The following is a 20,380-nucleotide window of genomic DNA, read 5'->3' as shown; positions in this document are numbered from 1 at the left end:
CAGATCAGAGAGACAGGTACTAATTTTTGAGTCAGAGAGACAAGACAGGTACCAATTGATGGTGGGTCAAAGATACTGTGTTGCAAGAACTTGATAATTATGGGCCTTGGAAACATTTGCTGATACAGGTCGCATTGCGATGCGATGCGCGCGTTCAATGACTAGGGTAACTTACAGTTTGATATTTAATAATTTAGACAAAAGGTTGCAAGAATGCTGAAATATAGTCACCTTCCAGGTTTTCAGGGACACCTAAGAGGCGCAAGTTTTTTGTGTGAAGCCATTTCGCAGGCAGCGCTTCCTTCGCGTCTGCCCTGCGTGCATTGCAGAAGAAGGAAATCGCCTTGTCGTCTTCGGGCCTTCCCCACTGTGTCCCGCCCACACGGAAGGAGGATGGGACACAGTGACGGAAGGCCCAAAGACAACGAGGCAATTTCCTTCTTTTGCCATGCACGCAGGGCAGACGCGAAGCGCTGCCTGCGAAACGGCTTCACAGATTTTTTTTTTTAAATGCCCGATTTTCCGAGCGCTGACTGGGTGGGCCTGAGTTGTGATTGGGTGGGCCTGTGCGTACCCAGGCCCACCCATAGCTACGCCCCTGCAGCAGACACAAGAGTAATCCAGGTACAGGCAGGGTGAGTAGGCAGACAGCAGACACAAGAATAATCCAGGTACAGGCAGAGTCAGTAACGAAGTAGAAGAGAAGCACACTACTGAGCAAGTAACACCTACCAAAGTAGAAGCCGAAGCAAGGAGTCTAGGGAGAGCTCAGCTGATAAAGTGCTGGTGTCTGACATCAGCAGGGAGAAGGGGCATAGCTATAGGACAAGAGCAGGGGAAGGAGGAACAGGACGACCAATAGGAGAGAAGCAAGGGAATCCAGGCAGAGGAAGAGCAGACTCAGGTGGGTGGAAGCAAAGTAATCAAGGAGCCTGGAACAGGGGCGTAGCCACGAATGGGCCTGGATGGGCCCAGGCCCAGCCACTTTCCCTCCAGGCCCGCCCACCCAACACAGACCTGCCAAGTCTTCCACGAAACACGCGGCACCAGTTCTCATTTCCGGCCACTGCTGCTTCTCCTGTTGAGCAGCAGCGGCCTCTACAAAAACAAAAAGAGCTAATTAAACAACCAAAAATATTTAAAAAAAGCAAACACGGCACCGAAGGCAGTCTTCAGGCATTGGCTGTCAGCTCTGCAGCCGCTCCTCTCGCCTTTCACGTTGCTGCGCTCCTCCGGGGTCTTGCTCCAGGGGCAGTGACGTGGAGGCGAGAGGAGCGGCTGCAGAGCCGACAGCCAATGCCTGATGGCTGCCTGCGGTGCCGCGCTTGCTTTTTTAAAACATTTTTGGTTGTTTAATTAGCTGTTTTTGTAGTAGCTGCTGCTGCTCAACAGGAGAAACAGCAGTGGCCTGAAATGGGAGCTGGCACCACGTGTTTCATGGGAGACTTGGCAGGTCTGTGTTGGGTGGGCGGACCTGGATGGAAAGAAGGGGATAGAGAGAGAGAGAGAGAGAGAGAGACACTGGATGGAAGAATCGGGAGAGGGGGATGGAAGGATGGGGAGAGAAAGAGGGAAAACAGATGGAAAGATGGGGAGAGAAAGACACGATGGAAGAATGGGGAGAGAAAGGGGGAGATGGATGAATGGATGCTTACAGCTTAACGCCATTTTGAACTGCATGGTGCTCCGTTAAGCTGTAAGCGGATCCAAGTGTGACTGTGTCAGTGTGCACTTTTTGTATTTTTTTATTCTTTTCTGCTTAAGTTTAATTTTTAATCTGATCATTTTTGTAGATTTTTAGCATCATGATCTTGCGCTCTGTTCCTGATGCAGCCTTGATGTTGGGGTGAAACGGAGGTGGCCCCCGTTGAACATAAAGATAAGAGTGCTTTACTTTTGTCATTAAGCGAAGTAATGCTGGAAGTTCTATAGTTCAGCAATTAAGAATCATACTTTTAGATAGAGTAAAAGTGTTTGATAAAATCTTGAAAAAAATTCCAATAAGCAAGCAGTGGCGTTTTTGCACCCAATGATAGAATCTGGGCGGGCGTTACTTTTGATATTAGTAACCTCGCTCTAAACCTGCGACTGTTTGTCCCAGGTTTCTGAGGGTTTTCTCCACTTCTAAGCACATTATTTTGAAGCTTTATCTGTCCTTGGACCCCTTCTCTTCTCAATCTACACCTCCTCCCTGGGCTCGCTGATCTCATCTCATGGTTTCCAATATCATCTTTATGCTGACAACACCCAGCTTTATCTCTCCACACCAGACATCACTGCAGAAACCCAGGTCAAAGTATTGGCCTGCTTATCTGACATTGCTGCCTGGATGTCCAACCGCCACCTGAAACTGAACTACTACTACTACTATTTATCATTTCTATAGCGCTACAAGGCATATGCAGCGCTGCACAAACATAGAAGAAAGACAGTCCCTGCTCAAAGAGCTTACAATCTAATAGACAAAAAATAAATAAAGTAAGCAAATCAAATCAATTAATGTGAACGGGAAGGAAGAGAGGAGGGTAGGTGGAGGCGAGTGGTTACAAGTGGTTACGAGTCAAAAGCAATGTTAAAGAGGTGGGCTTTCAGTCTAGATTTAAAGGTGGCTAAGGATGGGACAAGACGTAGGGGCTCAGGAAGTTTATTCCAAGCGTAGGGTGCAGCGAGACAGAAGGCGCGAAGTCTGGAGTTGGCAGTAGTGGAGAAGGGAACAGATAAGAAGGATTTATCCATGGAGCGGAGTGCACGGGAAGGGGTGTAGGGAAGGACGAGTGTGGAGAGATACTGGGGAGCAGCAGAGTGAGTACATTTATAGGTTAGTAGAAGAAGTTTGAACAGGATGCGAAAACGGATAGGGAGCCAGTGAAGCGACTTGAGGAGAGGGGTAGTATGAGTAAAGCGACCCTGGCGGAAGATGAGACGGGCAGCAGAGTTTTGAACCGATTGGAGAGGGGAGAGGTGACTAAGTGGGAGGCCAGCAAGAAGCAGATTGCAGTAGTCTAAACGAGAGGTGACAAGGGTGTGGATGAGGGTTTTGGTAGAGTGCTCAGAAAGAAAGGGGCGGATTTTACGGATGTTGTAAAGAAAGAAATGACAGGTCTTGGCAATCTGCTGGATATGAGCAGAGAAGGAGAGAGAAGAGTCAAAGATGACCCCAAGGTTTCGAGCTGAGGAGACAGGGAGAATGAGAGAGCCATCAACAGAAATAGAAAACGGGGGGAGCGGGGAGGTGGGTTTGGGGGGGAAAATGAGAAGCTCGATTTTGGTCATATTTAATTTCAGGTGGCGTTGAGACATCCAGACAGCAATGTCAGACAAGCACGCTGAAACTTTGGTTTGGATGCAAGGTGAGATATCAGGGGTAGAAAGGTAGATTTGGGAGTCATCAGCATAGAGATGGTAGGAAAAGCCATGGGATGAGATTAATGAACCAAGGGAAGAAGTGTAGATAGAAAAGAGGAGGGGACCAAGAACAGAACCCTGAGGTACGCCGACAGGCAGAGGGATAGATGTAGAAGAGGATCCACCAGAGTGAACACTAAAGGTGCGGAGGGAGAGGTAGGAAGAGAACCAGGAAAGGACAGAGCCCTGGAATCCAAGTGAGGACAGGATATCGAGAAGTATGCTGTGATCGACAGTGTCAAAAGCAGCGGAAAGATCAAGAAGAATGAGGATGGAATATTGACCTCTGGATTTAGCCAGTAATAGGTCATTGGAGACTTTAGTAAGCGCAGTTTCGGTTGAGTGGAGAGGGCGAAAACCAGATTGTAGTGGGTCAAGAATAGCATGTGAGGAGAGAAAATCAAGGCAGGGGCGGTGAACAGCACGCTCAAGTAATTTGGAGCCTGGCCAAGACCGAGCTGCTTGTCTTTCCACCCAAACCCACTTCTCTCCCTCCACTCTTTATCTCAGTTGATAACACCCTCATCCTCCCCATCTCATCTGCCCGCAACCTCGGAGTCATCTTCGACTCCTCCCTCTCCTTTTCTGCGCATATCCAGCAGATAGCCAAAACCTGTCACTTCTTTCTCTATAACATCAGCAAAATTCACCCTTTCCTCTCGGAGCACACCACCCGAACACTCGTCCACTCTCTCATTACCTCTCGCCTTGACTACTGCAACCTACTCCTCACTGGCCTCCCACTTAGCCATCTATCCCCCCTTCAATCCGTTCAGAACTCTGCTGCACGTCTTATCTTCCGTCAGGACCGATATGCCCATATCACCCCTCTCCTCAAGTCACTTCACTGGCTTCCGATCAGGTACCGCATACAGTTCAAGCTTCTCCTACTTACCTACAAATGCACTCGATCTGCAGCCCCTCACTACCTCTCTACCCTCATCTCCCCTAACGCTCCTACCCGTAATCTCCGCTCACAGGTCAAATCCCTCCTCTCAGTACCCTTCTCCACCACCGCCAACTCCAGGCTCCACCCTTTCTGCCTCGGCTCACCCTATGCTTGGAATAAACTCCCTGAGCCCATACGTCAAGCCCCCTCCCTGCCCATCTTCAGATCCTTACTCAAAGCCCACCTCTTCGATGTTGCCTTTGGCACATAACCATTATACCTCCATTGAGGAAATCTAGACTACCCCAACTTGACATTTTGTCCTTTAGATTGTAAGCTCCTTTGAGCAGGGACTGTCCTTCTTTGTTAAACTGTACAGTGCTGAGTAACCCTAGTAGCGCTATAGAAATGTTAAGTAGTAGTAATATAGAGAGACACTGGTAGAAGGAGCCGGAGAGAGACATTAGATGGAAGGATCAGGAGAGAGGGTAGATGGATGGAAGGATGGGGAGAGAAAGAGGGAAGACGCTGGATGGAAGGGTAGGGAGAAAGAGGAGACACTGGATGGAAGGATGCAGAAAGAAAGAGGGGAGACATTGGAAGGATGGGGAGAGAAAGAGGGGAGACTGGAATGATGGGGAGAGAAAGAGGAGAGCTGCTGGATGGAAAAGGGGAGTAGAGAAAGACTGGAGAATAAGAGGAAGGGGCATGGGTAGAACAAGAGTGAGAAAAAGATGAAAAGCCATAGGTAGATGAAGGGAAAAGAAGGAAATTAAAGAATGGATAGTAAGAATGAATTAAATCTGGACAGAGAGAGAGGCTGAAAATATTGAAGAAGGCAAGGTGAGATACAGGATATATTTCCTATAGTCACGGGGAATCAGTTCTTGGTTATTTTCTGACATAGATAGGTTTACAATACTCTAGACTTCGGGGTAAATCTAATTTTAGTAGAGTACATATATTAATAATAATCTCTCAAGTACTCACTACTTACTCAATAATTCATATCATTACCATATAACTTTTATTTACTTAACATCAGAGGATATTACCCCCCTTCCTTCACATACATACCCCAACTAATACATAAAGTAGCCCCAGTACTCCTTACATACTGGCCCCACATACGCTCACAATCACTACACCATCCACATCCCACGCATTCAATCATCTATCATGTAGTGCAACAAAATACAATCCAACATTACATAACGTAACATAAGTTCTCAAATAATGCAGAAGATGGAATAAACCACTCATTAGTCCAAGTTCAACTCCTTCCGAGTTTGTTTGTAGTCCGTTCAAGCAATGGTTACGGACATATTGCTGTTGCCAAGTCCATTATAACCACCTCCTCTTTCTCTGCCACTTGGTTGCTTCTTCACAAAATTGTAGTATGGGGCTAGAGACAGGCTGCCAAGATACCACCAACACTTCTGTGGATGCCAAATATTATTTCTCAGTCTAGACAATATAACATTGTCAGTGCTACAGACATCAGGTGAATATCTCCTTTAATGAAAACTACTATTGTGTAATTATAAATATTTCACACTGATCAAACTCTGGAGATGCATCAAGGCCTTCCAGAGGAGGAAATAATTATTTATGTTTATACAGAACTATACCTAACCTCATTTTGTGAATGTGATGTAAAGATTTATGCAATTTATCCCTAATTTTCTTCAGGACAGCTGTCCAGAAAACTGCCCAGAAGATATTTTATTGCACTTCAACACTATAAAAAGGAGAAGTTCTCTGAATGGTTTCATATTCCAACTCTCTTCTGTCAAGATGAAGGTACTTGCTCTTCTCATCCTGATTAGTATGTGCAACCTGAAGAGTGAAGCCACAGACAATTGTGATGTAATTGCAGCAGCAAAATGGGTGGTCTGGATGGATGTAAGGGCTATTATGCCGAAGACTGTAAGTATCACACACACACACACACACACACACACACACACACACACACACACACACACACACCACACACACCACACACACCACACACACCACACACACACCACACACACACCACACACACACCACACACACCACACACACACCACACACACACCACACACACACCACACACACACCACACACACACCACACACACACCACACACACACCACACACACACACACTTCTGTCCTTTTCCCTTTCATTTATATATGTCTTTCATTCTCCAGCCATTGTTGCTCTCTTGTGCCACTTTCTCTGCAAGTTCCTTTTGGCTTTCTTTGCCACTGCTTTTCCCTCTTTCTAAATCTCAAGGTACACATTTCTTTATCTTCCTTTTATATCACATAGAGGTTAATTTGCAAAACCTTTTACATATATACACTAATGACTCAGTATTCAAAGGAACTTATATGTTTAGCAACTATGTACTGTTAAACATAGACATTCCCTACCAGTAATTCTCAGAAGCACTAGCTGAAAATTCCTGTAAGTGTCCCCATACAATCCGGATAGTGCCAGGATGGAGTGAGGGTATTCAGCCTAATTATACTTATGGCAATGATACCCACTATCTATATAGCTTAATTTAATTTAATTTTAAAACTTATCATCTGCCCTTTCGCTCAATAGGACATAAACAGTAAAGAAGAATTAGAAACATAGAACAGAAAAATTATAAGGCATCTTTTACTAAAGTGTGCTCATGTTTTTAGCACGCGCTAAAATTGTGGGTGTGCTAAACATTAGAGACGCCCATAGGAATGCATTGGCGGCTCTAACGTTTAGCGCACCCACAATTTTAGTGCATGCCAAAAAACATAAGCGTGCCTTAGTAAAAGACCCTCATAATCTTCAAAGTATAAAGGGCCAGATTCTATAAATTCAGTGTTGATAAAATTTGGCGCTCAACGCTATTCTATAAAGGGTGCTTCAGGATGAGCACTCAGCTCTGTGTGCAAGGACTTACACCAGCTGAAACCTGTTGTAAAGCGATCCCCACTATCCTATAACAGTACATGCAGTGCCCCTGTCCCGCCCATGCAGCTTGCCTAGCCACAATCCCTTTAAAGTTATGTGTGATCCAATTTAGGCACCTAATGTTACAGAATAGTGCATAGCCAGATTGGTGCTCAAATCATAATTAGTGCTTGTTAGCTCCAATAATGAAATAATTGGAGCTCATAAACTAATTATGTTGGGTGCTGCTCTGGGATCTGCCCCCAATTTTGGGCCCCCAAATTTGGGCAACATTTATAGAATCTGGGGGAAAATAACAAAATAATGCAATAAAAACATTACAACAAATATACATTCCAATAAAATTAAAAAGCACCCAAAAAGCATCAGCACCCACTATGGGGGGGGGGGGGGGGGCAATTCTATGAAACTGGTGCTAATGTGTAAGCATGCAGGGCTAGATTCTATATATGGCACCTGAAATTACTCCATGGAAAACATTTCCGCCTAAGCATATTCTATAAACTTTCCATGCGGTTTGTAGAATACGCTTCCGGCTGTCCACACAACTACTACTACTATTTAGCATTTCTATAGCGCTACAAGGCGTACGCAGCGCTGCACAATCATAGAAGAAAGACAGTCCCTGCTCAAAGAGCTTACAATCTAATAGACAAAAAATAAAGTAAGCAAATCAAATCAATTAATGTGTACAGGAAGGAGGAGAGGAGGGTAGGTGGAGGCGAGTGGTTACAAATGGTTACGAGTCAAAAGCAATGTTAAAGAGGTGGGCTTTCAGTCTAGATTTAAAGGTGGTCAAGGATGGGGCAAGTCGTAGGGGCTCAGGAAGTTTATTCCAGGCGTAGGGTGCAGCGAGACAGAATGCGCGAAGTCTGGAGTTGGCAGTAGTGGAGAAGGGAACAGATAAGAAGGATTTATCCATGGAGCGGAGTGCACGGGAAGTGGTGTAGGGAAGGATGAGTGTGGAGAGATACTGGGGAGCAGCAGAGTGAGTACATTTATAGGTTAGTAGAAGAAGTTTGAACAGGATGCGAAAACGGATAGGGAGCCAGTGAAGCGACTTGAGGAGAGGGGTAGTATGAGTAAAGCGACCCTGGCGGAAGACGAGACGGGCAGCAGAGTTTTGAACCGATTGGAGAGGGGAGAGGTGACTAAGTGGGAGGCCAGCAAGAAGCACATTGCAGTAGTCTAAACGAGAGGTGACAAGGATGTGGATGAGGGTTTTGGTAGAGTGCTCGGAAAGAAAGGGTTGGATTTTACGGATGTTGTAAAGAAAGAAACGACAGGTCTTGGCAATCTGCTGGATATGAGCAGAGAAAGAGAGAGAAGAGTCAAAGATGACCCCAAGGTTTCGAGCTGAGGAGACAGGGAGAATGAGAGAGCCATCAACAGAAATAGAAAACGGGGGGAGCGGGGAGGTGGGTTTGGGGGGGAAAATGAGAAGCTCGATTTTGGTCATATTTAATTTCAGGTGGCGTTGAGACATCCAGACAGCAATGTCAGACAAGCAAGCTGAAACTTTGGTTTGGATGCAAGGTGAGATATCAGGGGTAGAAAGGTAGATTTGGGAGTCATCAGCATAGAGAAGTAAGGAAAAGCCATGGGATGAGATTAATGAACCAAGGGAAGAAGTGTAGATAGAAAAGAGGAGGGGACCAAGAACAGAACCCTGAGGTACACTGACAGGCAGAGGGATAGAAGTAGAAGAGGATCCACCAGAGTGAACACTGAAGGTACGGAGGGAGAGGTAGGAAGAGAACCAGGAAAGGACAGAGCCCTGGAATCCAAGTGAAGACAGGGTATCGAGGAGTATGCTGTGATCGACAGTGTCAAAAGCAGCGGAAAGATCAAGAAGAATGAGGATGGAATAGAGACCTCTGTATTTAGCCAGTAATAGATCATTGGAGACTTTAGTAAGCGTAGTTTTGGTTGAGAGGAGAGGGAGAAAAACAGATTGTAGTGGGTCAAGAATAGCATGTGAGGAGAGAAAATCAAGGCAGCGGTGGTGAACAGAACGCTCAAGTAATTTGGAGAGAAAAGGGAGGAGGGAGATGGGTCGATAATTAGAGGGACAAGTAGGGTCTAGTGAAGGCTTCTTAAGGAGAGGTATGACCACAGCATGTTTAAAGGCAGTAGGGACAGTTGAAGTGGAGAGTGAGAGGTTGAGAATGTGACAGATAAAAGGAATAAGAGCAGGTGAGATGGCATTAAGAAGGTGGGTGGGAATGGGATCAGAGGAACAGGTGGTGCATTTTGAGGACGAAAGGAGAAGTGTAGTATCCTCTATAGTAACTACAGGAAAGGAGGAAAAGGAATGAGGGGAAGGAGAGAGAAGGGAACGGACTAATGGAGGGAGAGGTGGCGAGGTAGAGAATTCAAGGTTTATCTTTTGAACCTTGTCGTGAAAGAATTCAGCAAGGGTCTGAGGAGATAATGAAGGGGGAGTTGGGGGAGGGGGCACCTTGAGGAGAGAGTTCAATGTGGTAAAGAGAAGTCGAGGGTTAGAGCCAAGAGAGTTGGTCAGTTGGATATAATAATCCTGTTTGGCATGTAAAAGAGCAGATTGGAAGGAGGTCAGCATGAACTTAAAGTGTAAGAAATCAGCAAGGGCCTGAGATTTCCGCCAGAGGCATTCGGCAGAGCGGGTACAGGAACATAGGTAGCGGTTGTTAGAAGTCAGCCAAGGTTGGGGTTTTGTACGCCTTATAGTGCGGGTCATCAAAGGTGCAAGAGTGTCTTAGGCAGAGGATAGAGTATTGTTGTAAGAAGAAACAGCCTCATTGACAGACGTGGATGGTGCCACAGTAGAGAGGAGGTTTGAAACATGGGAGGATAGAGATGAAGGGTCAATATTGTTGAAGATTCCTAGATAAATTAGATAAGATAGGACGGGACTGGGAGGGAGGAGATTTAAGTGTGAAAGTTATAAGATGGTGATCAGAGGCAAGGAAACTAGAGGGTGAACAGTTGGAGGAGAAGATGAGATCAAGACAGTGACCATTTTGATGAGTGGGGGAGGTGGAGCATAGTTGGAGATTAAAGGAGGATGTTAAAGCGAGTAACTTGGAAATATAAGAGTTGGAAGGATCATTAGCAGGAATATTAAAGTCACCAAGGATGAGAGAGGGGGAGGAAGGATCATGGAAGAAGGCAAGCCAGGCATCAAAGTCACTGAGAAAGGATGAAAGGGACTTATCAGGGGGACGATAAATGACCGCTATTCGAAGAGGCAGAGGAGAGAAAAGGCGGATAGAGTGGACTTCTAAGGAGGAAAAACAGTGAGATTGAGGTGGAAGAAGGGGTTGAAATCTGGAGGAGGGAGAAAGAAGTAGTCCAACACCGCCCCTGCGACCAGCAGGGTGAGGAGTATGTGAAAAAAGATAACCGCCATGGCAGAGGGCTGCGACTGAAGCAGAGTCATCAGGGCAGAGCCAGGTTTCTGTTATTGCGAGCAGATGGAGGTGACGCGAGATAAAGAGGTCCTGGATATAGGAGAGTTTGTTACAGATAGAGCGGGCATTCCATAGGGCGCAAGAGAAGGGCAGAGAAGAGGAGGGGAGTAGAGGAATAGAGATGAAGTTAGAGAGGTCGCGGTGAGATCTATAGAGTTGGGATAATAGTTGGTGAGGAGGGCCAGGATTGGGATTGATGTCACCGGCTGAGAGTAAGAGAAGGAGTAAAAGAGAGCGGAGGAGAGTAGGAGAGGTGTGGCCACGAAGGCATCGAAGGCGAGAGATATTTAGGTGGCATGGGGAAGGCAAAATGGAGGGAAGAAAGAGACGGAGATTAAAAGCTAAGAGGGAGGAAGAGGGTAGGAGAGAAAGTGAGGTGATGAAGTTGATGGATGGGCAGTGAGTTCCTGTAGTGGAGAGAGGTAGGGGGTGAGGGAAAAGATTAGGAAGGGACAGGGCTAGGAAGAGAATGTGAATAGGGGCCATAAATGACTGAGGTACTTTAGCAACTGGGAAGAAGATTAGATGTAAAGAGAAAAATGCCGCGCGGCACCTAGAGCGGAGGCCCTGAGTGGATCGGAGTGGACCTGGGTGTCACCCCGGAGAAGGCTGTAAGGATATGCAGATGAGCTGCAAGTCCTCCACAGCACCTGAAAGGCAGCCGGTGGTAGAGCTGGGCACCTCTCAGCTGAGGAAAGGCTTACCAGGGATTAGGCCGAAGCCAGCATTCCTCCCCCTGAGGGTCGCCTGATCCTAGCCAAAAAGCACCTGGAAACTCTGTGCACTTGGAGCGAGGGCCCTGGGAAGATCGGGGTGGACCTGGAGTCACCCCGGATACAGCTGTGAGGAAATGCAGAAGGGCTGCAAGTCCTCCACAGCACCTGGTGGGAGCGCTGGGCACCTAGAGCGGAGGCCCTGAGTTAGGGTTACCATATGGCTCCAGAAAAAGGAGGATGGATTGAGCCAGCCGGGTTTTACTTCCATTGCTTGAAAGCAATGGAAGTAAAACCCAGCTGGCTCAATTACTTCCATTGAAAGCATTGGAAGTAAAACCCAGCTGGCTCAATCCGTCCTCCTTTTTCTGGAGCCATATGGTAACCCTACCCTGAGTGGACCTGGGTGTCACCCCGGAGAAGGCTGTAAGGATATGCAGATGAGCTGCAAGTCCTCCACATCACCTGAAAGGCAGCTGGTGGTAGAGCTGGGCACCTCTCAGCTGAGGAAAGGCTTACCAGGGGTTAGGCCGAAGTCAGCATTCCTCCCCCTGAGGGTCGCCTGATCCTATATTGGGAATCACTCCAAGTAAAACCTGGTCTGAATACAGGCACCTAAGTTAGTCACAGAGCAGATATAGTCTATAGCCATGTGTGTAAAATTTTGGAACACCCAAGACCTGCCCATTCTTCGCCCATGGCACACCCCCTTTTTGACAACATGCATTAGAATTTACATGCACCACGTTATAGAATGGGCATAGCGAGTCCTGCATGGAAATCTAGGCACGATATATAGAATCTAGGGCGGGGTAAGTGTGTGTGTGTAAATGTTTGAAAAGTGCTCAGTAAGGCTGAAATGAGCGAGAGAACACATTCTTAAGAAGGTCCATTATCCTCTGAGGCTACAGTTTGGCATTGCGAAACGGTGACCAATGTCAGGGAGACCTATGCATCTATGTAAGCTAAGTAGCTGGATGTTATAATAAGCTTTGAGGCTATTTGAATATGTCTACATAAATAAAAAAGGAAGGTTTCTTTAAGCCAGTGATTGATGAAAAGAGTTTCTTGAAAACATATATATCTGAGGATTTTTCCTTCCCAGTTATTGAGATAATAATAATTTTTTCTTGCCTATTTAAAATACTGAACACAAATTTAGGGGTCCTTTACTAAGCTGTGGGATAAAGGGCCTGTGCTGGCGGTGGGGGCAGTTTTTCCCGTGCGCCAGGACCCTTTTTCCCACAGCCTGTAAACCCCCCCCCCAAAAAAAATGGCCATGCGGTGAGATAACCCACCCACTGAGGTGGTGATAAGGGCTTTGGTGCTAACCTAGTGGTAACCAGGCAGCGCACAGTGATGCCCGATTACCGCCGGGTTACCGCCACACAAGCTATTTCCAGAGGTTTTCTTTTTCCCCCGGAAATGGCACACGCTCAGGGCAGGACTACCACCGGCAGCCACATTGGGCCAGCGGTAGCCAAGAAAGATCGGGTGTTAAGCCTACTTTGGGCTTACCGCCACTCTGTAAAAGGGCCCCTTAGTGATGTGGGATTTTGTAGTTATTTGATTTACTTCCCTCCTCTTTAGGTGATTTGTGAATGTTTAGAATACTAACATATTCACACATATAAGCTAATATTCTGCCTAACTGCTACTCTGTAAATATGCATCTATCTTGCATAGTGCATATGTACCAAGTGGGTGGACTTGTGGATGGACTGTGTGCGGAGCATAGCAAGACTGATATTTATGCATACACCATTATAAGATAAATATGTTCTCCAGCACTTAGGCTTGAGCACTATGAGTATTCCATAAGAAGGTGCCTACTTTCCTGTATATAACAAGCTCCTATTAGGTGCCTTGTTATAGGTTTGACCCTCACCAAACTGGAGAACAAAAAAAAAAACAGATCTTCAGCTGGCAACAAAACTATGAATAACTGTCCATCTTTTTCAAAATCTAGAGTACCTGGCTAACTGCTTTAATTTAGGACTGCAAAAAGCTGCTTATCTATAGTGGCTGAATATCACCACTATCCCTGAGATTCTGGATTATTGTGCATCTAAATTTGCACATTGTTGCCCCCTGCAGACAGACTTGAGCGGGGTTATATCTCAGGATGAAGTCCAAGGTAGAAGAGGTGGCTCTCCTTCACTTCCAGTTTCTCACTCTAACGGAGGTACAAATCTTCCAAAGGCATAGCAAGGGCTTTAAGCATAGTTCATAAAAAAACTCCAAGGCAAAGGACATTTATGTGACAGTCAATGGCTACAGAGGAGTTCTCCACCTCTGTTACTTAGGTGCTCCTGACCACATTTTTAAAACCAGTAACACAAAAGGGAAGCTTGTCATGCCCAGTTATAACTGAGTGCTTTCTCTGCTTATCCTTTGCAGCATTCAAAAGCGAGTGTCCGTGCCCCTTAGGGCTGACTTCACTTTCCTGGTTCCCTTCTTCTACCAGGGTTGCTATCACATTACACCAAAACATCAGGCTACTTCTTTTTCTTCTTTCAGCATAACATCTAGCAGGTTTCAATTTCCAGGTCTTTCTAATGGCTGCTGCCCCTTACTAGACTTTGCTTCTCTGGGGCATATAGAAGAGCAAAGAAGAAGGCTTCACCCAATCCTTTACTTCAAAAAACCCTCCCACCTTCCTTGGGTAGGCAACAATAAAGCAATCCCAATGTTCCCCTTTTATTTCAAAAAGCACACACAGGGGAATTCTAATTTCACACCCAACTTTCAGCATGGAAACGCTTTCTAACAGATGCAAGGGGCCAAAATGGGGATGAAACAGCAGATTGGTTATGCCCAGTTATAGGATAGCATCTAAGTGTATTCACGTGCAACTGCAAAGGAGGCACTCCCATGGGAGGGGTGTTGGCAGCTTGGAGGCATTCAAGAAAACTGCACATAGTACTATAGTGTTGATGGATGCCCATCTTACGTACCAGGATTTACACCTGATGTAAGTCCTGGCATCCAAAGTTGGGCGTGGAATTCGGTACCCGATGCTATTCCATAAAGAGCGCTCATATTTGGGCACCATTTACTGAATCCTTTGAAACTCCAATCTGGGCTCTCTCAGTTCATCTTCCTCAATACTAGAGGCCAGATCCAGTAAATGGTGCCAAAAGATAGGTGCTGTAATGAGCTGGTGTAAATGCCTGTGCCCAACTGAACTGTGGGGGGTGGAGTGGAGGGAGGGAGGATTCTCTGGTGGTTTCTGGATTGTCGGACGGCCGGCAGGAAAATTTGAAGGGTCCGGAATGCCCCCATACTTCTTCCATGGCCATGCCCCCTTTTGAGTTGCATGGTATGAAATTTAGGTGTGCCTGTTTTAGAATAGGGCATAGGGCAGATCTGCGTGCAACTCCTAATTACTGCCAATTAAGTGTTTGTTAACTCCGATAATTCATTGTTAGCTCTTAGTTGACTAGTTTACACACAAATCTGGGATCCACAGCCAAATTTGGGCAACATATGTAGAATCTGGAGATTAATGTCCAAACTTTCCAGGGAAACATTCTAGGAAATACCTTAAGAAGTGATCCTCAGTTCTAGCTCAGCATTCGTTCTGTGCTCACAACAGTTGGGCTGTGCTATGTCTCTCTCAGGGCGTTTTCTATGCTACAAACTGACCAGTGTTGCCAGATTGAAAATATTTCCCCCTGCCCCCAAAACCAGCCCAAAACCACACCCCACCTCCGACATCATTAACCCTGCCTCCGACGTCATTAACCCCGCCTCCAACATCGCCTCTGACGTCATTAACCCCGCCTCCGACATCATCTCCGATGTCATTAACCCCGCCTTCGACGTCGCCTCCGACGTCATTAACCCTGCCTCTGACGTCATCAACCCCGCCTCCAACATTAACCCCGCCTCTGCGGGGCTTCATTGGACCAAATTGGACCAATAGAAGCCCCACGGGAAAAGCGCTCAAACCCGCACCGCAGCCACAAAAATGCCGCCCTATTTCCTGCAGCCCGCAGCCGTCGAAAATCTCCCGCAGCCGGTTGAGGGAACCCGCCCAATTGGGAATACAGGAGATTTGGGGGCTCCTAGGGTTCTTACATTCTTTTCTTCCCCAGTGGCGACTCCTGAATGAGATTTTATGCCTATGACTGAGTAGAGAGGTGTGGTAGCCATGTTAGTCCACTTTTAAAGGTAATCAATAGAAATAAAACAAAATAAAACATGGAAAAAAAATAAGATGATACCTTTTTTATTGGACATAACTTAATACATTTTTATGATTTGGACTGAGGGGGAAGAAACTCTGAAACAATTTTACAATTCCTTCAATACATACCATCCTACAATCAGATTCAAAATTGACTACTTCCCAGAAAAAGTAAATTTTTTGGACACCACAGTCTCAGCCAGCGATGGCTATATACAAACATCCATATACAAGAAACCCACAGACAATTGCAGCTACCCCGGGAACACTGGGTTTGTGAGTCCTTGGGCCACTACCGTGGAGCGGCAGTGGCAGGCAAGGTCACCTTCAAGGTAGGGACGAGGCAAGACTGGACTGGAGTTCTGCACAGGAATACACAGGACTGGAACGCACCGGAAAGGGTGTGCACTGGCGTGGAGCCCGCTGGACTGGAACACACTGGAGTGGAGTACACTGGACTGGAACCCACGGGACCGGAACCTGCTGGACAGGAACACACTGGACCTAGGCTTCACCTACGCTTAGCCACCGTTCCCCGAGGGTTGAGCCCTCAGGTTCGGGCGGCCGGCAGGGCTTACAGGAAAATCGGTACTGGAACTAGCAGGCAGGAACAACAGGAGTCAGGATACAGAAGTGCCCCCAGGCACCTAGGCAAAAGCAAGGCAGGCAGGGAATGTCCGGGTTCCAGCAATAGTCAGGACTGACCACAGGCAGAGAATATTCGGGTCCAGGCAGTAGGCAGGTCAGACAGTGGGCAGAGAGTAGTTGGATTCAGGCAATGGTCAGGTCAAGGAGCAAGACTATGGCTAGAGCTCCGGTAACAAGGAGTACTGGCAACAGACAGAACTAGGGCTGAAGCTCCAGAAGCAAAAGAAAACACACACGGGAAAACCAGGAAGCTAAACACAGGAGAACTAGAAACGCTGTACACAGGCTAACAAGCAAAGCTGTGCCCAAGCTAGCTAGTCATACGCTAGGAACTCACACTGAGCAAACACAGGAGAACTAGTAAAGCTGTACACAGGCTAACAAGCAAAGCTGTGCCCAAGCTAACTAGTCATACGCTAGGAACTCACACTGAACTGGACAATGTAGCAGTGCATGGAGCACTCTAACATACCAGGGACCTTAGACGATGCAAAGGCTGCAGTCTCTAAGTGCTTAATAAAGCCCTTCAACACCAGAGGCACAGCTGCAGCAATCTCTAAGTAACTATGGAGGCTGCTCAGGCACAAACCACCGAGCAGGCAGAAAGCACAGTGAAACACAGAGAGGCTTCCCACACCCAGGTGTAGTGTAGTGAAGCAATTAGAGTCATGCTGGAAGCAGCCAGCACACACAGAGAGAGAAAGAGCTAGCCCAGGCAACACCCACAGGTGCAGTATAGTGAAGCAATTAGTGTCATGCTGCTGGATGCAGCCAGCACAGAGAGCCAGAGCTAGCTCAGAAAGGACAACAGAAGAAGCAGGAGCCAGCTAGGCAGCTGACCCCCAGGAACAAGGTAAGTCTGAGAGTGGTCACAGACGTGACACTGTGGCACCGGGCCCGGGGAATTTTGTCTCCCTTACCCCCCCTCTCAGCGGCTATGTTCCAATGCCCCCACACCAATTCTGAAAACATCAGTTGAGTGAGTTTTATTTTCAGTTTTTCCACCATGTATCCTTTTTCTCATGATCTTTTGGGAGTTTTGGCTGGTTTCTTTGATTACTAGAGGGGTGTGGTGGTCTAATCCTTCCTTTTTACTGTTATTATGGGTCATATTAGGCAAGGCCAAGGGTCAGTCAACAGAGTTTTATACTGTCAGATCACCACTAATTAACAATTATTGTTGAAATCTTAGGTAATTAAAGTTGTATTAATAAAAAGTGTTCTTCGATCAACTATGAGTGAAGATAGATTGACAAATCTGGCTATACTGTCCATTGAACATGAATATGCAAAGGAGATCAATTTTGATGAAGTCATTGACAAATTTGCAGAAGTTAAGGCTCGAAAACAGAAACTATAATGTTGTTTTTCGTTACTGTAACAGACCAATATGTAGGTTTTTCACATCTTTTTTCACAAAATACATTAATGTAATTAAAAAGTATTAATCCTTTACTTTTTACTATTTCTTTTCTGACCATTTATCTCATTTCATGATTATTGCTAAAAATAATTTTTTCATTGGGGAGGGGGTGTTAAAAAAAGGTCAGCCCCTGGTGTCAAGTATGCTAGGTACACCACTGTTTGCACATGCTCAGTTCATGCACAAACTGAGCATGAATGAAGAGTGCTGATAGCCGTGACTTCTTCCTGCTGATGCAGTTTGGGTAGCAAATTTTGTCCGCTGTTGGAGATTGGGCATCTCCGCCAGTGAAGGTAGGATTAATGTTGTGGCAGTAGCAGCACCGACGGTGGCAGCAGGGGGGGAGGAAATGTGTTGCCTCCCCAGTCCATCCCTGGGCAACACCCTCAAAATCCAGTGTTGGCTACACCCTTGTTTTGAGGATGCCAATAGTTCTCTCCGTTACATAACTGGTGCATTTTACAGCACGGCCTTATCACAAGAAGCTGAATATCAAACATCTGATGATCCTGGAAGTTTGTGATTATATACATCTTTAGATAAATCTGATAGTGCACTCATAGAAGTATCACAATTTACAAAGAATCTAGGTCTTTATTGGGTCAATATGGTTGATAGACCTCTGCTCAAAATGCTTTTCACTTGTTTTTTCACAGATGCTTGCCTAGCATACTATAAAACTTTCTATGACACATCATACCAGCATTCAACTGAATATGGAATAACTGAATATGGAATATTTGGGATAAGAAACTGTTGGTGCAACGAGTACGAAGGAGACAACAACCCCTGTGGCATTCCATGCTCTGGTATTCAAACTGTAATTTTTCTATATTTTTACGTGTGGCAGGAAATATTAAAACCAATGCTGTTTTACTTTGGCTATTAGATACCAAACCATAGCTATAATGTTTTGAAGTGAACTAAACTCACTGAGACAGCACTCTATACAATAAGGTACTGATTAGAAATTCTGGTTCAAAGAGAGAAAACAAAGCCCGAACCTTAGGGGTCCTTTGACCAAATGGTGGTGAAAGGTGACTTGTGGTGGCATCTGTGCATGGGATTGCCATGTGCCAAAGTCTCCTTTTATCGCTGTTTGGTAAATGTTTTTTTTTTTTAAGGAGCAATAAATGGCTGTGTAGTAATTAAAAATTGTGGCACAGGCATTTACAGCTGGGGCCCTTATCACCTCTTATTTAAGGGGCAGTGAGGGCTCCCTTGGTAACCTGGTGGTAATCGGGCAGCGTGCAGCACTGCGCAGTTACCGCTGGGCATGCCCACTCCCCACCCACTGGTGCTAGAAGATAGACTACTACTACTTATCATTTCTATAGCACCACTAGACGTACACAGCACTGTACACTTGAACATAAAGAGACAGTCCCTGCTTGACAGAGCTTACAAGCTAATTAGGACAGACAAACAGGACAAACAAGAGATAAGGGAATATTAAAGTAAGGATGATAAAATAAGGGTTCTGAACAAAGTGAATACGGGTTAGGAGTTAAAAGCAACATCAAAAAGGTGGGCTTTTAGCTTAGATTTGAAGACGGTCAGAGATGGAGCTTGACGTACCGGCTCAGGAAGTCTATTCCAGGCACATGGTGCAGCAAGATAAAAGGAAAGGAGTCTGGAGTTAGCAGTGGAGGAGAAGGGTGCAGATAAGAGAGATTTACCCAGTGAACAGAGTTCCAGGGGAGGAATATAGGGAGAGATGAGAGTGGAGCAGTACTGAGGAGCTGCAGAGTGAATGCACTTATAGGTCAATAAGAGGAGTTTGAACTGTATGCAGAAACGGATAGGAAGCCAGTGAAGTGACTTGAGAAGAGGGCTAATATGAGCATAACGACACTGGCAGAATAGAAAATATTTTCTAGCGCTGGAAATGGTGCATGGCAGGCTTGGAACTACTGGAGGTAGGGCCGATTTGCTGGGTGATAAAAGAGCCCCTTAGGGCTTATCATGAGCAACTCTGGAATTACTACGCAGTGGTAGTTATGCCCCCAGCTTGTAGCATTTCTGGTGCTAGCGGAAATATTTCAAAACTATTTCCACAGGGGATTAGTTGGCGGTAATCGGGCAGTGTCGTGCACTGCCCGGTTACTGCCGTAGTAGCATGGAAGACCTTATCACCACCTCAATGAGTGGCGGTAAATGCTCCCCCCGCAAGGCCATGTGGTAAATGCAAACTTACTGCACGACCATCTTTTTTTTTTTACCCTTTTTACATGCTATGGTAAAAAGGGGTCCTGTGCTTGGTAAAAACGGCCACCACCACTAAATCAGGGCCCCTTTTAGCACTGCTTAGAAAAAGGTCCCCTTAGTATCAGTAAACATGCTGTCCACAGAATTTTATTACTCAACAAATGTGAACATTCCTTTAATTGGTATTTTTTCCTTAATGAAAGAATAATTCAGGGTTCATTTTAGCTACCACTGATTTGATATATTTCAATTCATTTAACAATTTTATAACCCACCTTTTCAAATCAGTTCAAGGCACAGTACATCACAAAATAATTTAAATTAACAACACATAAATACCCACAAAATCATAACAATTTTGAAATTAAAATTATAAGAAGGAATATTAACAGGCAGATTTTAGGTTGAAAGTACAGAGGAGTTCACAAGTCCAAGTCAAGACGTGGGGAATTCCCCTACTATTTTACAAGAGACTGTGCTAAATGTAGAGCCCCTTGTAAA

At 45.8% G+C, this 20,380-nt stretch overlaps 1 protein-coding gene across 1 annotated transcript in view; it reads left to right on the top strand.

Annotated features, from left to right (window-relative positions):
• The first annotated feature begins 6,054 nt into the window (after positions 1 to 6,054).
• LOC115466828 (sperm acrosome-associated protein 5-like) overlaps positions 6,055 to 20,380 on the top strand; it is a 34,470-nt gene continuing 20,144 nt past the window's right edge. Inside the window, exons 1-2 of the mRNA XM_030198374.1 lie at positions 6,055 to 6,223; positions 18,328 to 18,480. Coding sequence (XP_030054234.1) covers positions 6,181 to 6,223; positions 18,328 to 18,480 — 196 coding nt within the window. The 5' untranslated portion in view covers positions 6,055 to 6,180. The remainder of the gene's footprint in view (positions 6,224 to 18,327; positions 18,481 to 20,380) is intronic.

Source organism: Microcaecilia unicolor, chromosome 3 (genome assembly GCF_901765095.1).
Source record: "Microcaecilia unicolor chromosome 3, aMicUni1.1, whole genome shotgun sequence".
In the NCBI taxonomy this organism is placed as follows: domain Eukaryota; kingdom Metazoa; phylum Chordata; class Amphibia; order Gymnophiona; family Siphonopidae; genus Microcaecilia; species Microcaecilia unicolor.
This window is presented reverse-complemented; position numbering and strand designations above follow the sequence as displayed.